Raw genomic sequence first — 15,326 nt, forward strand, 5'->3', positions numbered from 1 at the left:
ACGTAAGATCTGGGAGCTGAGATACGAACATAGCCAAACTCACCGGACCGCTGGAAGAAAACGCTCCACTTGGCTGGTGCTGAGCGCAGCACGAGGCAAGGCTATGTATGGTGTGGCGAAGTTCTTCCGTTATCTAGGTTGTCCCCTACAGTCACCGCGGGCAAACCAGGTTTTTCGGCCTCCGAAGATTGCTCACAACATCGGTCCCTTATGGGAACCTATTCGGAGAGCTTGACTGACTCCGAAAATGCCCCCACATTATTCATGTTCGTAGCATGTTCGCCGAAAACACGCGTTTTCGGCCTCCGAACATGCTGAAACGCATCATGTTCGGAGCATGTTCTGACAACATTCGGAGTCCGAATAGGTTCCCATGGGGGACCGATGTTAATAGCAATCTTCGGAGTCCGCAAAACCTGGTTTGCCCGCGGTGAGTAACAAAAATTGCTGCGTCACGGAGCAAGCTATGACGCATGTCTTGATATGATGTTTATGTGATCGCCGCCTACATCATATGTGCTTCGGAGTATGCTTCTATCGGGCCTCGCACAGTGCGAGGTCACGTATACTCCCCTCTCCGATGCGCGGAACGGATGAGCTATGCCATGCTATCCCGGTATGCAAAATGTCAGCATGAGTAGATCGTGTTGCGAGAATCAGCACGTAGCAGACACTTACAGGGCTATCTTGCTCGAGCAGAATGACTGAGGTTTGCTCGACGCTCGTGTCATCATCATGTCCCGTCCACCGCATCGCACCCTTCACCTTTGCACTGCAGGATCACACGCGAAGGGTCGCACACGCGCATACCGGTCTTCTCCCCTTGATTTCCAGCATAATGAGGATGTGAACCAAGTACATACTGAACAGCTTGCAACGGCGGTCGCAATGACAGTGAGCGTTCAGTACAAAATCCATATTTGGATAGCACGGACCTTGCAACGTTCACGTGACAGATCCACTAACCCAGCGCTAGCGGGACCGCTTTCTCTTCCAACGCACCTTCAGTCAAATTGCAGACGTTGCCCATTGCTCTACGGCTCGTCTGTGCCATTACAGGGCGGATATTGACTGGACGTCTAAGTGCTCGACTAGCTGTCAAGCGTCTTTGCCGCTATGTTCATAGGCCAAGAAGCAGAGCCGGTTGTTCGTACATTCCTACGAGAACTTGAACGCGTTATAACTGGAGTGTTTGTTATTGATTATATGCCTTACTGCCTAAAGATATCAACATTCGCTCCAGCTGCTCTTGGGGTGCGACATACATGCAAGACGATTGCTGCTGTGCCAGCAAAGTAGGCATATGTAACAAGACTATCTTGCTGTACGTACGCGGGCCTGCAGTTTGCACAAGCCTGAGTCACCCCGGCCTATCGGCCTTTCCGCACGCTCTTCTCCTCCGTGTCCGCTCACTAGCTCTCGTAGCAATCGACTATTCACGTCTATGCCCAGGAAGCACCCCACTGGATCTGGCAGTTGTGGGATACAACGACCAGCCCCGCGTGCGACGCGGAGGGCGCGAAGCCTGCCCAGTCGTAGAAGCAGAACCCACAGATGTTCCCCAACCGAATGTATTGTCTTTCCTACCCCCAAAATGCTGACAATGCTGATTCCACAGTGAAGTTGGATATGTCAGACGCTGAAAGTCGCGCCATACAGTGATACAGTACGTAAAATATGCCTCGTCCATCACTCTCCTGACCGTCGAAGCGGCCTCGATAAGACCATCGCAGTATGTCCTCATCTCCAAGATGCTGTTAATACGGCTGTGCGCGACCAACTCTATGGTGCGTCTAGAGCCTCTCCTCCCGAAGCGACTAGTGATATCCGTAAGGCGCTGCCCGTCGAGTTCTGACAGTCCGTCGGACGACAGATCGAGAGAAGGACAGCTTTGTTGGTTCGCCATTCAGTTTGTTCCTGAGAACCGATGAGACGTCCCCGGTGATAAACGAGTCGGCTGGTGCGCGCGGATATACCGTCCCTCCGGGCTTGAGTCGTAGAGCACGTAGCGCACGGCGATCCATACAGTCCAGGTCAGGAGGAACCCGCTTACTGTGAAAGCATCGTCTCTGAAAGCACGATTATGTGTTAGGCTTACGCTTCAATTGGCAATCCTCCTTTCCGTCCGTAGTGAGACACCGCCGCGATAACCACGTCGAACAATTGATATTGCAGAGCGCGCCAATCCTTTCCAGTTCCATGCATCGTCATTCATGGGTATATGCAGCACTCGCATTTCCATGACAGTAGCGACCATTGAATCGTCGGGCACCCGTCGGCATGCGAAGCTATGCGAAGATGGGCCCACCATAAGCAAGATAGCGGCCGCGCCAAACCATGCAACCGAAATGAATGGGTGCTGCAGCGCCTCTGTTCCTAGTCGCGCTGCCACAGTCAGCGGAGGTAGACTAGGCGTAAACCCGCTGAGCTAAACACCGACTATGGGCGACTACACACCTATCATGCTCGGGCTCCAGGCCATGCCGTGAGTCAATCATGGCACGACTTGTCCGACGACGAGTCTATTCGGAGGAAGGCCTCGTCGGCCGCGTCGTGCTTCGCTCATGAGCCTGGATAAGCCTGCCTGTCAGTTTGCATACGTACGACCCGACGATTTGTGGATAGTGTCTGTAGATATGGCATGCTCGATGACTTTTACATCGAGCAACTGATTACGAGTATGGGCAGACGAGTCACCACCTCGGAATGCTCGTGTACTCGCTCGAGGCAACCCGCATCCCCGCCGATAACTTTATTAGGTCAGGAGGAAGATTCGACGCGCACCCACGAACGTGGCCCGAATGCGCTCCGACGCCGACGGCGCAGGGTTCTGTAATGGGCCAGGTGCGAATGAGCAGCGGCGAGGACAGCCTTGTCCGGAGCGCTGCAGGACCCGTCATCGGATCTCGGAGCGCCCCGCTGCCGACTATGGTCCTCGTCTTGAGCTCGGACGTCGCTCTCGATCACTCCGCCAGGACGGTGACCGAGGCTAATGGGAGTGGCGTGGTTCGCTGGCGGTCTGGACGGTTTGTGGACGCACAAACCCCAATGGCGTTGTTTCTGAGGATGGCTGAATGAGACGCGTGACGAACGTACCCGAGTATCAAGACTACCTGACTGCAGACGAGGAGATCTACTTCAACATCTGTATAAGAAGGCACTTTCGGACAGGACAGAAGGTCACAGTACCCAAGCCTGTGATAATTTCGACGCCGGGCCTGTGGCAGCGTCATGATATTCAGCAATCTGCTTGATACTGCCTTTCCACTAGGGCGGTATTCCGAAGGAGAGCTTGCAGAGCCTCGATAGGACAACCCTCCCTCGTCCAATGGAGTGCCGTCAAAATTTCCGCCTGAGCCAGAGTTTCAAGCTTAGTCCGCCTATCGCTGTTGACCGTGTTGCGGAAGGCTACCGCCATCCTCCTGGACCCACTGTCGCAACATTGACCGGCGTTGAATTTGTTGAACTCGGCCACAAAGCACGGCGGCTAGACCGTGCGCACGACCAGTACAGGCTAAGGGCGGACGTACCACGCCGCCTCATCTGCAAGTTTGTACCACCGGGAGGCAATCGGAGAGATGAGACGGACGTCGTAACGTGCGGAGGCTGAGCAGGTTGATCTGCAGCGACCTGAGGTGAAGCAGATAGCGTCGTAGAGCCCGACCGCCGCGAAGAGTGTGGACGCACAAGGGCGAAGATCTTGGCGAGGATCCTTCGTCAAGCTTGATCGCGCCTCGCGAGAAATACGCGTACAACACCCGGGCGTCCAAAATCTGATAGCCATTGATCGCCCGCCAGAGCAACAACCCCCGAGTCCCGACCACCGATCTGCCCCGTTCGAGCAGCGCAGATCCAGAGAAGCCCCAGAAAGCTGCGGTTTCTTTACGCGTGCCCGTGCGCCGGACCCAGGTTGCCCGCGCAGAGCAAGCGGGCCCGAGACAGAAATTGTTCTGTGAGATCCGAGGGGGCGGATGCGTGATGCAAAGGTTGACGTGCGGGCCGGTCTGAGCGACACAGATGGCCATGGGCGATGGCTGGGACCCAGGTTTCCTGGCTGGATGGACTGAACTGGTATGTGGATGCCGCGTTGGTCGTGGCGTCGACGGGCTGGGCGAATTGGCAACGAAGAGTCGGAAATTCGGGCCTGGAAGTGAATTGGCGGGGACGAGACGGCAAAGGGACAATGCAGCGGGCGATGGGTGAGATCTGAGGCCGAGTCATCGCGACAGTGCGCCGGTGTGGTCCATCGACGAGCAGTGCGTCGGGCATGCATGACCAACCTCCATATGCGCCCTGAAAGCAATGAACACGATAGGAGAGTGCATACGGGGTAGGACGCACCAGAAAGGTACCGACGGAGAGGCTTGTGCTGGGCTTGTGCACATCGTACCGACCCTTTAGCCGCCCGAGGGCCACTGTCTTGATCGCGACCTCGCGTTCGGTCCGGTCTCTCCATTCTGCGAATAACAAGTGAGAAGATCCGCAACGCCACAGTGCCTATACGTGACAGCGAGTGGTGAGCTCCATAGCAAAATATCTCCCAGGGCCGCACGTCGCACTCACCGATACTAGCTACCCCGAGTGCCTACCCCGGATTTACTGCCTACGATGGATTTACAATCACCCAACGCCCCGACGTCCACGCGAGCGCACAGCGATCTCTAGGACGTCGAAGCGGTGTATTCAGCGCTGCGGAAGACGGTGCGTTTGCAGATGTAGGGCGGCAACGGACGAGAGGGCGTGTACTCAGCGTTGTTGTGACGGCGCAGACGCCCTATTGTTGCGTCTATTTGCGAGGTCGGCAGGAGGATAGAGAAAGCGCGCTGCAATACGCAGGGTTGGTGCGGCGTTACGGGACATCGGGAGGGAATGGGTTGCCTTGTGCACTGAACGCGCGCTACCGACATGGATCGTCCAATCGTACCGACGGTATATTCTGCAGTTGACAGGATTGAGGCTCTGATATAGCGTATTATGCAAAAGACACCACCTTCGACACTGCCATGCGCCCGGACTTTGGAGGTCTGCACTCCGAGGTGGGGAAGGCTGATCAGCATTTTGATAGTGTATTATGAAAATGGGCCAGTGCCTTACCCCTTCCATGCACGCCAATGCGCCGTTTGACACATCCTATTCACGCCACGAGGTTAGAGTCCAAACCGACTCCATGGAGTTGCTTGCCAATGCACCATGACACTAGGAACGAACAAACGGACCCACCTGGAGCAGCCAGGCATGCATGGGCACCAGAGTGGCCCCAGACACAGCTGTGGCAGCACTAGATAAGTCCTCGATCACGTCAAGGAAGTGGAGGCCTCACCTGTAATTCAAACACGCTGCCGTAAAACAAACAAACTCTGCCGGTGCATGTCAACGATTGCGGCGTCGACGCCTTCTTCGACGGGCACAGTCGGAACAGCCCCGAGCCTCGCGCCCGGCTGTACTGTACAATTAGTGGCTCTAGGGCGTACCAGGACGTGTCGCTAGTTCCACCGCGGGCGCGCTGACGATGGGCCGACGCTATCCGTGGTGCGTCGCTCCGTCCTAGAACTCGTCTTCGGCGTGCTAGCTGCGCACCGAATCCGCTGGTACAATACAGTAGCGTGCGGTGGATACGACTGACACGACGAGCTGCTTCGGCACACAGCATGGCGTAACCGACCGTGTCATCTTTTCATACTTGCCTTCGAGCAGTCGGCCTCGGCGCGGTGGTCAGTCGGCTTTACGGCGGCGGGAACGTCGTTGCGCAGGACCCGAAGTCATAGCGGGCGGATACGGAGTGTGCGAAGGGACCGTTGGCACTCACACGGCGGCGGAGGCACCGTAGCTTGGCTCTTCACCGTAAGAATTCCAGCTTCGCAGGGTCCCATAGCACAGCGAGTGACCATGGCCACGCAGCACCTGGCAGAATCGGAGGACGTCGAGCGACGACGCGTCGGCCGCGCGCCAACGACCCGGTCCACGTCCCCAACGGCGCGCCCTGCCCCAGACCGCCCCGGACGGCCAAGAGCGCGCCCTTCCCCTTTCGGGCCCACACAAGCGCGCGCCGAGGCCATTTGCAATTCAATTGGCTGGGTTACTTAATTCAGTCGGTCGAAGAAGATCTGGAAGAAGCCAGGGGCCGCTAGCCCGATATGGTTAGACCCCGCCCCGCATCGAAAGTGAGATCGGGATCGGGGCCGGGGCTGGGGGCGGAGGGGGCTTCACGCGGGACCTAGTTAGGAGGAGGAGGTTCTGGATCGTACTCCCCATGGCCAAGGCTCGTGTTCATCGATTGGCAGCAAATTTTCTGTCATCTCTCCTTTCTGTCTTCTGTGTAGAACCCAAAACAAGCTTTCAGACGGGAAAACGGTTCAGAGTGACGATCCATGACGCGGTTCGCGGGCCTGCACACATGGATTCCTGCGGGCTCTATAGTCGTATGTAGCATCGACAGAAGTCTCAGCTGAGGTTCGCGCGACGTGCTCGGGCGCGTGGCAGGGCCACGCTCCGGCGTCCAACGCGGCGATTGTTCGATGGAGGCCCAGACTGGCGTGGCGGAAGAGTCCGTCCTCCACGGCGACTCCTATCACAAAATTGTTGTCGATTGACGGCGAGCGCGTGCGTGTGTTCCGTTGCCATTGGACGCCACCCCGCGAACGCAAGATGGATTGGAGTGATTCGGATCGCAGGTGTGCAGGGGGTCGATGGCAGTCGAGACCGGACGGCCGCACATGTGGACAGCACCATTTAATTACCAAAATTTCACTGCGCTGTCTTGTTTGCCATCTGCGCGTCCGATCGTGACTGGGATGGCGCGAGACGAGACAGGAGGATGGGACGTGTCTGAGCGGGTAACTTACTTACAGATCCAGTGTCCACACACCGAAGGGCGAAGATTGCGCGCGACGTAAAGATACGGGGAGCGTCTGCTGCACAGGTTTACTGACAAAGTTGAGTTACACATCCGGCGGCGTCGCACGGTGCGCAGACGGAGAGAAAATACTTAGAGTGGTATGTATAAGGAGATTGATCGAACCGACGCCTCCTCAGCTCGATCGAAACGTCCGAGTCCGAGTCCGAACGCGAACGCGCGCGTCGGCCCTACGGAAGAGCGAGCGGGGGCATCTGTCTAGTATAATACCATACGCGTTCCGCGTACATATGCTACAAATACGGGAGTGTGAAAAGGAGCTCGCACCACTGGGCCGGCGGATCTCGTTACGAAATGAAAGGAGGCGCGGCGAGGAGACGCTGCCATTGTCGCTACCCTGTGTACGTACCAGCGGGAGCCCGTATTTTGGCTGCGGCAGGGGCGTGTGGTCCTTCGCGCGCTGGTGGGTCGACGCGAGCGCGAGAGGTGGGGGCATGCGGAGAAGACTCATCGAGAAGAGGGTCGGTGTCCCAGTGACTGCCAGGCTGACCAGGATAGTAGAGGGTTGGTAGATACGCGAGCTACGCGCGACCGGGGTTGGTTCTGCGCGCGTTCGTTCGATGGAGCGATGTCAGGCGGGGACCGCAGCGATGGGCGTGCCTGGTCCGGGAAGGCAGCGTAGAGCGCAGACAGAATTGGCCCATCAGCGCAGGATGGAGGCAAGATGGAGCTGCCCACGCACGCGCGGACGCTAGAACGGAGATCAAGATAGGGTCGGGCCCAAAACAGGATTTCAAACGAGGAGGCGCGGAAGATCGCCCATCTCGCGCGGGTGGCTGCCCCTAGCGTGCTTCGACTTCTTCGCCGGCGCCTGGGGCCATCCGAGCCAGAACGGACACGAGCTCGAGAACCAGAGTGCGCGCGGGCTGCAGAAGGATCGAAGGTGCGCCGCGGAAGCCCTCTAAGAGCGAGGGGCCTGGGAGTGCAGGGATTAGTGGCGAGGAGGTGGGTTTGGCGTGATCTTCGCTGAGAGTGGGTAGAGGAAGGCTAAGTTGAGTAAAGGATTGCGTTAGCGTCAGCAATAGTGTTGCCGCATCAGAGTCCGTAAGGCCCGGGGTGCGTCGGGGTCGATAAGGCGGAGGTAGTCCGGACGGCGAGGGTGCGGTATCGATGGAGGACAATACAGCGGGAGCAAGAGGCGCAGCGGGGGAAGCTGTCGGTGGGCAGATAGAGCGAGGCCGTAAGACGTAACGGAAGGGTGGTCGAAGAGAACGCAGATGCTGGGATGACAGGGCGGTGCGATAATCGCGAGGGTGCGCCAAAGTGTCGTTTGGATGGGGGAATCGGACATCAAGGGCTGAGCTTCAGGAAGGGGGGCGTGTAGATAGAGCTGACTGGGCCGCAAGTGGCAGCAGTTGTGGGAAAAGGACGCGTTCTGGGTTAGCTGCGAGCAGTGGGACACGTAGTACGTACGTAGGGCCACCGCAGTGAATGGCTGGCAGCGGTGGGCGGATGCGGGTCGCGGGAGATTCTGGCGTGCTAGCCAGGAGGGGCGCCGGCGGATTTGGGAGGGCGGGAAGGGGAGGGAGAGTTGAATGGGATGGCACGATAGGAAATTGATGGGAAGGCAGAACGTGGGTTGCCGCCGTCTATTGGCTTGCGCAGGTGGAGCAGGGCGATTGCGCACGACTGGGCGCCCACAGTCGCCCAGCGCAGGTGAAGTGCTGGCAGGGGGGATCGGCGGGGGCGAGTGCGTCGCTGGGCCTGGCCGGTGGGCGAGGCAGGCGCGGTGACAGACAGCGAAGGGCGGGAGGCGCTCGGCAGGGCGGGGCGGGATGGCCTGGAATGGGCACACGTGGCCCGAGGGAATGGACTAACTACATGACGTCGGTGCAGATATGAAGGTCGAATATCAAAGAGGAGCCAGTTGCTGTCCCGCCCCACCCCCTCCCTTTTCCTCCGCGCCCTCCTCACTTCCCCTGTCCTCCCGCCCATATCAGCCCACGCGCACAGGGCCTTCCAACAACCATGCCCTACGCCGTGCCCGCTGAGAGCTCGTCGTCGTCCACGACAACCACGACCACAGCCCCGGCGAGCCCCCGCCTCGGTGGCCACCGTCGCACCCGCTCTGCGGGCCATTTCTCCGACGAGCGCGGCCCAGGCGCGTTCGTCTCCCTCGGCGCCCTCCCCCGCTCCCACAAACGCGCCGTCTTCCACATCGACATCAACAACGACGACGACGACGATGACAACGCAGGCAGGGCCCCGTCCCTGCCCGTGACGCGCTCCTATGCCTCCCCCCTCTCGCCGACCAACTCCCTCCGCCTCTCCATGAACACCGGCAAGTTCAGCCCCACCGTCGAGCCCCCAGCGCGCATCGAGATACCCTCCGCTCGCGTCGAGTCCCTTGCGCCCGACTCCGTACCCTTCCCCACGTCTTCCCCCCTCTCGCCTACGGATCTCCCGTCCCCGTTCATCCCTACGCCTTCGTTCGGGCACTCGCGCGCTTCCTCCTCTGCGACGGGCTCGTTTTCACTGCCGCGCACGCCGAGCACGCCGATCATCCTCTCCAACGGCAAGCCCCTCAAGCCGTCGCTCAAATCCTCCTCGTCCTCTCCGAATATCGCCGACCTTCCGCGCGCCGCATCGAAGCACTTGCGCGCGCAGTCGGCGCCGAGCACGCCCGCGGGGCCCAAGAACGTCCACTTCGCCGAGAAGGACCTCGAGACGGTGCGCGTCTTCTCGCGCTCCGGCAAGCCCGCCAGCGTATCCAAGCCATCCGGCGACGACACCGAGACCGAAACAGAAGCGGAGGGCTCCAGCATGGGCCCGAATTCCTTCCCCTTCCCCTCCTTCCCTGCCAACGAGCAGCTCCACGAGATGGACCCGAATCCCTCGAGAACGAGCACCGTGCCAGCCCCGTGTCCGTCCCCGTACGCGAACGTGCACCTCGAGACCCTCACGCTGCCCCGCACGCGTCCCCCGACGCTCCGCGGCACGGTCATCGTTCGGAACATGCACTTCGAGAAGCGCGTCGCCGTGCGCTTCACCCTGGATGACTGGCAGACCACGAGCGAGGTGACGTGTAGGCACGTCGTGAGCCTCCCGAGCTTGCCGCCGCCGTTCCCGCAGGAACACCGCACACTAGGTGATTTAGCCGCGGGGATCGCCAGTGGACAGGTGAAGGCCGATGAGGAAAGGCCCGGCTGGGATCGCTTCAGGTGCGTCGTGATGTGTACGTCTTGATGCTCGTGCTGATTAGCGTTATCTCCTGCAGCTTTACGATTCGGTTAGAGGATTACGAGCACAAGCTTGCCGACCGTACGCTCTTCCTCGTTGCGCGCTACTCCCCGGGTGTCGGAGGCGAGTGGTGGGACAACAACAGCGGACAGAACTACAAGATCGGTTTCAGACGCGCGTCCGCGTCGTCGCATTCGCACAACTTTAGCAGCATGGGCTTCGGTGCGATCGGGTCAGGTAGCTTCGGGACGGCCATCGCGCAGCAGCGGACGTTCAGTGCGCCAAGCACGCTTAGGACGACGCCGATGACGGGTGAGCAGCGCGCGGCCGATGCGGAGAGCTTGCCGCGCGCGCGAGCGAGGGTATATGCGCCGGGCATGATGCGGAGTGCGTCGAATCCGTTCCCGCCACCGAGCCCGAGCTTCGACGCGCCGTCGTCGGCCCCAGCGAACGTGGATCGGGAGAAGGGGAAGGAGAGCCCGACGAGCCCGGTCCAGGGCTACATCGCGCGGAAGCTGAGTCTCAGCAACTACGTCGCGCCGGGGACGGAGAGCATGGTGACGCCGCCGATCACTCCGCCAGGGAGTGGGAGGATGCGCAGCGCGAGCTTGCCGACCGACGCGGGCACGCATGCGGATGTGCCGGAGCAGGCGCCCGAAGAGAAGAACGAGGAGGAAGAGAAGGACGGTGAGCAGGCCGGTGAGAAGGAGGGTGGCGAGGAACGCACCTCGCTGCCGAAGCCTTCGTTCGCCATCATCGGCGGTCAGCCCGCCACCACCGCTTCTCCTGCTCCAGCGACCTCCCCGACCTCGACGTCTGCCGAATTGACCAAACCCTCGCTTGCGCCGCTGAACTTCAGGCTAGGAACGAGCGAGCTTGGCGCGGAGATGGGTGTCGGCGTCGAGGGTAACAGCGCCCAGCTGCTCAGCCCGCCGTCGTCGCCTGCGAGCATCATGTCGCCGCTTGCGCTCGGCCTGAGTGGCCTGGGCAGTGGTTCTTCGAACAGCTCCGGCTCGTCAACGCCTACGCACGGCAACTCACGCCCCAGCGGCTACTCGAGCCCATCGGCGGCGTCGCCGCTCGACTCGTCGTATGCGGCGCTCATCCGACAGTGGTGCTTCACGGGCTCGCCGAGCGGGACCCCGAGTGCGGCTACGACGCCCATGCCTAGCACGGCGGGGTTTGGCGTTAGCGGCGCGGGCGGCGCAGGAGGATTTGGACGGGGATACGGGGCGGGGTTTCCGGGGTTTGCGGTGGGAGGGATGGCTGACGCGGGCCTGGTAGGAGGTGAGCATCTGGTTGTCCGGTGTTTTTCTTGATTTGGTGTCGGTGTGGACGTTCTGGGGAATGGACATCTTGGTAGCAAGTGCGGATGTGCGGTGTGAGGAGCGAAGAGAAAGGAGAGTGCGCGTGCGCGTACGTCCGTCGTTGTCGTTATATGCGCTTGCGCCGCTTCCCGAGCTGCCAAGGCGTACCTCCGGGGAAGTCTTCGTGCGGACGTCATCGCAGAGCGCGCGCCTTATTGGGTATGACGCTTGGTCGGTCGCTTGCCATCCTCGTACGCCCGCGCGACCATCGTTCCGTTCTCGTCTTCGTCTGCTCGGTTTCTTACCATGGTTGTACGCGTAGGGAAGGAATGCTGATACAGTCCACGATTGCTTGCAGCTCATATGCGCTGAACGCGCCGACGTGACAGCCAGCTCACGTACGTCGCCTACCGAAGTTCCTTCTCCCCCTCAGCATACCCTCCCCGTTGCCCTCTCCTTCCTTTCTCGACCAACTCGTACGACATCTCTCCCAGTTATCTTACCCATATCCATCTGAACCGCCATGATCCGCTGCCAGACACCGTCAGCTGACAGCGCTCGCCTCTCTACGCCTGCGACTCTGCGGCGTTACGTTCCTCGGACGCTGAAGACTGCACTGTTGGTGATGATCTGGCAGAGCGTGAAGACGTAACGCGGCCGGACCTCCCATCCGCATGTGACGCCTTGAAAGGGGCAACCGACTTCCGAGTGTGGGCTGTCGGCGCGCCTGCTCGTGGTCGGTGCAAAATGTACATATGCATGTCTGCTGTGGCCCGGGCTTGATTGCTTTGGCGCCGCTCCCCGCACCCCTCCCCGCTCTCTCATGGCGCAACGCCCCCACTATCCCGACTCGCATAGGCCTCTCGGGATACACTATCTATTACTATCTGCTTCGACATAGGTCGCCTGTACAACACACGACATCTCCATTGCTTTGTCCACTCACGGTTCATCCCGACACTCTCCAAAAGGACCCCGACGCCCTCGATGCGTGCAGACCCGCTTCGCCGTCGCTTCCACTACCATCACGACTTATCTATTGACGACGCTGGGCGAGGAACACACGGCCGAGCGGTGTCGCTCCTCCCTCCCCCATCGTCACCCGCTCACACTCGTTCCCGCTCGCTGAAGGCCTGAAGCAGGTTTGTACGATATGTATATTACTAGGCACGTGGTGCCCCCGGTCTTGGTTCGTACTTTCTCGTGCATACATGAGCTTTACCGTGTTTGCCTCCCTCTCCCCTGATCCACGCCTCTGATCTCACCTCACCCGCACGTATATGCCTGCACTCATTGACTCTTGGTTCGGTTTGCTCACTCAGTTGGTTTACGTATCTTCTCGTTGGGATGGACTTGTCGCAATTGTACATACCTCTCAAACGGTCTCGTCATCCAGTCCGTGCACGTCCGTATACACACACTAGACACGACGTCCGCCTCGCGGGCCCATCTCCATCCCCGCATTCCTCCTCATACATCGTCCGCCACCGGCCTCGTCGCACCGCACCCTCCTCTTACGGACTGATACCAGCGTTGTTTACGTACACATTACGTCCCGTCGTATTGGTTCGAGAACTGCAATACAGTTGTGCTGTTCATTTACTGCGCCAGGGCGTCGGCGTCGGCATGTGCATCACTAGCAACTACTCGAGAGATGCCGAAGAGTCTAACTACATGGCAGATACGAGAACCTGCGCCGAAGATGAAATTGAACTGCGTTCGTGGTGATCGAGCTTGTTCCCAGCGCGCAGCTAACTGAACATGAACATGGGGCCTTGACGTATCGTCATTGACACGGTCTGCTGACTGCACCGAGGCTGCGTGTGTTCCCACCGGGCGATGCTAGGCAGACGTAGGCCTACGTAGCGTAGAGGCTGTTGTCTCTCCCGTGAGACGCTGCCCGTGCAGCCGACCTGAGTACACTACGTCTGCCCAGAACTCAGACTAGACTGAATGCAGAAGCGGACGAGTGATCGCCGCTGCACAAGGGCCGCATTGCATCCGAGGAAGTTGGAAGGTGGAGCGGCACGCGTGCACGGCGCCGAACTGGGCAGATAGAGACAACCGGACGTGGTTAGGACAAAGAGGCGTTTTGGGTTCTGCATTGCGGCCGATCGAACCTCGACGCTGCGCATGCGCGACACGAGACCGACACGAGAGTGTGGACATGACCGCGGAAGTGCGGCTTTATCTCTATCCCAACCGTTGTGCGCAGGCGGACGCGGAGTCTTTCGTGAATGCTCGGTAGGAACGTGCGTGCGCCCATGCGCGCTGTCGCTGCGGCCCTTCCAGACAGAGTCCAGTACAGCATTGAGTACCGGTGCGGACGTGCATATGGAATTCGGTATCCGGGAGATGACGATTGAAGGCGAGCTTGTATTGTACGGCCGAACCCCGATAGCTGAATACAAACGTAGAGTCGGTCGAGGCGGCCTATCGGCAGGGGCGAGACGGTACGGAGAGCCTCTAGGTCATCATGGATTGTGGACGACGCACCGAAGGCCCTGCGCCGAGCGCTGATGCGCCCGGCACGCGCCAGCGCGTCGGTGACGGCGGGGGGCATGAACACCCCCGTTCGTTGAGTCGTTCGAGGGTGATCGGATAAGGCCTCTAGTCCAGCGTCAGGGGCACTCCAGATTGGGGGCACGACGAAGCTGTCACCCCCGTTCCCCGCCCGGGGCGAATGCGGGGCCCCACATTCGCACCCCGCATTGTAGAAGCGTAGACGACATCGAACCGGATGAAGGTTGTAGGACGCCTGCGGGAAGTAGAAGCGAGGTAAGCAGCTTGTTTATGGACTGAGGTGATGATAAAGATGACCGGAGCGCACTTTTCGTCTGGCTCATCAGGACACAAAGACCATGGTGCAGCGAATGCATCCCGTCCACATCGATCCGCGCCCTGAATTAGGTACAGACGAATGCACACATGTCAGTCCGCATTCGAATAGCAGTGCCACGAACGCTGCATCGTACATATCGGGTTCGCCATCAAGCAGAACACTGATGTTTGACGGATGTTCTAACTTGCACCGTAATCATCGCAGATCGAAACTTGAAGGTGCTAAGCAGTGTACGCATCAGAACGCATCAGGCATACCGGAGGCAGATCGAGTGAAGGTACAACCTCCAGGCCACGATGACGATTGGCCCACGGTACAAGAGTACTCCGTCATCCGTGTACCCTCGGAGGTTGTGTACAGTTCCTGCAAGACCATCAGAAGCTCAGCCTGTCTTAGCTTAGCGGGGGTAAGACCATGAGAAAACGAACAGTGGTACATGGCCAAGGGCGCGAAGACGTTGAGGAACCATGACGGTAATCTGCGAAAATGTCGAGGAAACGTCGAGGGCCGAGGCTCATGCTCGCCCGTCCCAAATTACTGAGCCAGTTCTTGTCGAAACAAGGAACGGTCCGGAGCTACGGCCTGTCGCGATTGAGATGCGTGACATGAAGACATGCAGTTGCCATGAGATCAAACCGCGCATGCTACGTAAGGTCGGCCGGAAGGCCACAGTTCAAAATCAGTGATACGGCCATGGTACGGCCGCTACCGAGGCTCGATCTGCTTACGTAAGCTACTCTGGCCGAGTGTTGCATGGCCTCGTCTGTGCTCTCCCTTAGATTAGCTCATCCCCCATGTACTCTGAGACAATTAAGAGACATTATTGAGTGCATTTATCGGCTTTCCACTGGATTTTGGGTGTTCTGTGGTATGGATTGTACGTCTCGGCGTGCTGGAACTCCGTAAGCGCCCCAGACTCACGGTCACACCTGCCTAAATTGGACAGGCGGCGGACATCGGTTGCACTTAAGTTCTTTTCATCCGCAGCGATGTAAGTTATCCAACCATTTTCTGTGAGTCAAGCCAGATAAGTTTCAAAGCATTGCGCCCAATCGCCCCCGTGCGCAATGAAGACGTCGTCCAC

The 15,326-nt window shown here is 59.3% G+C and overlaps 3 protein-coding genes across 3 annotated transcripts; 1 reads left to right on the forward strand and 2 right to left on the reverse strand.

Moving 5' to 3' along the window:
- Window positions 1-3,289: 3,289 nt before the first annotated feature.
- On the reverse strand, window positions 3,290-4,713 carry C8Q71DRAFT_363608 (uncharacterized protein). The gene is made up of 3 exons (XM_047918093.1): window positions 4,564-4,713; window positions 4,342-4,497; window positions 3,290-4,293 (listed from the first exon to the last, which is right to left on the reverse strand). The coding sequence occupies exons 2-3, from the start codon at window positions 4,454-4,456 to the stop codon at window positions 3,515-3,517; spliced, it is 894 nt and encodes a 297-aa protein (XP_047773723.1). The 5' UTR covers window positions 4,457-4,497; window positions 4,564-4,713; the 3' UTR covers window positions 3,290-3,514.
- Window positions 4,714-7,003: 2,290 nt separating this feature from the next.
- Window positions 7,004-8,204, reverse strand: C8Q71DRAFT_911246 (uncharacterized protein; the record flags this gene model as incomplete). The annotated part of the gene is made up of 2 exons (XM_047929125.1): window positions 7,004-7,900; window positions 8,038-8,204. Coding segments are annotated over 2 exons (707 nt in total), but the record flags the coding sequence as incomplete, so codon positions are not given.
- Window positions 8,205-8,732: 528 nt separating this feature from the next.
- On the forward strand, window positions 8,733-11,379 carry C8Q71DRAFT_817410 (putative phosphatase regulatory subunit-domain-containing protein; the record flags this gene model as incomplete). Its single annotated transcript, XM_047926129.1, has 2 exons — window positions 8,733-10,074; window positions 10,131-11,379. Coding segments are annotated over exons 1-2 (2,442 nt in total), but the record flags the coding sequence as incomplete, so codon positions are not given.
- Window positions 11,380-15,326: the final 3,947 nt, after the last annotated feature.

The sequence above is a fragment of the Rhodofomes roseus genome (genome assembly GCF_022264815.1).
Source record: "Rhodofomes roseus strain CIRM-BRFM 1785 chromosome Unknown C8Q71scaffold_31, whole genome shotgun sequence".
Classification (NCBI taxonomy): domain Eukaryota; kingdom Fungi; phylum Basidiomycota; class Agaricomycetes; order Polyporales; family Fomitopsidaceae; genus Rhodofomes; species Rhodofomes roseus.

Bases quoted from the DNA above. Each gene is read 5' to 3' on its own strand.
- C8Q71DRAFT_363608 (XM_047918093.1), bottom strand. From the start codon at position 4,456: ATGGAGAGACCGGACCGAACGCGAGGTCGCGATCAAGACAGTGGCCCT. The intron at 4,294-4,341 runs GTGCGTCCTACC...CATTGCTTTCAG, and splicing joins TCTCCGTCGGTACCTTTCTG to GGCGCATATGGAGGTTGGTC.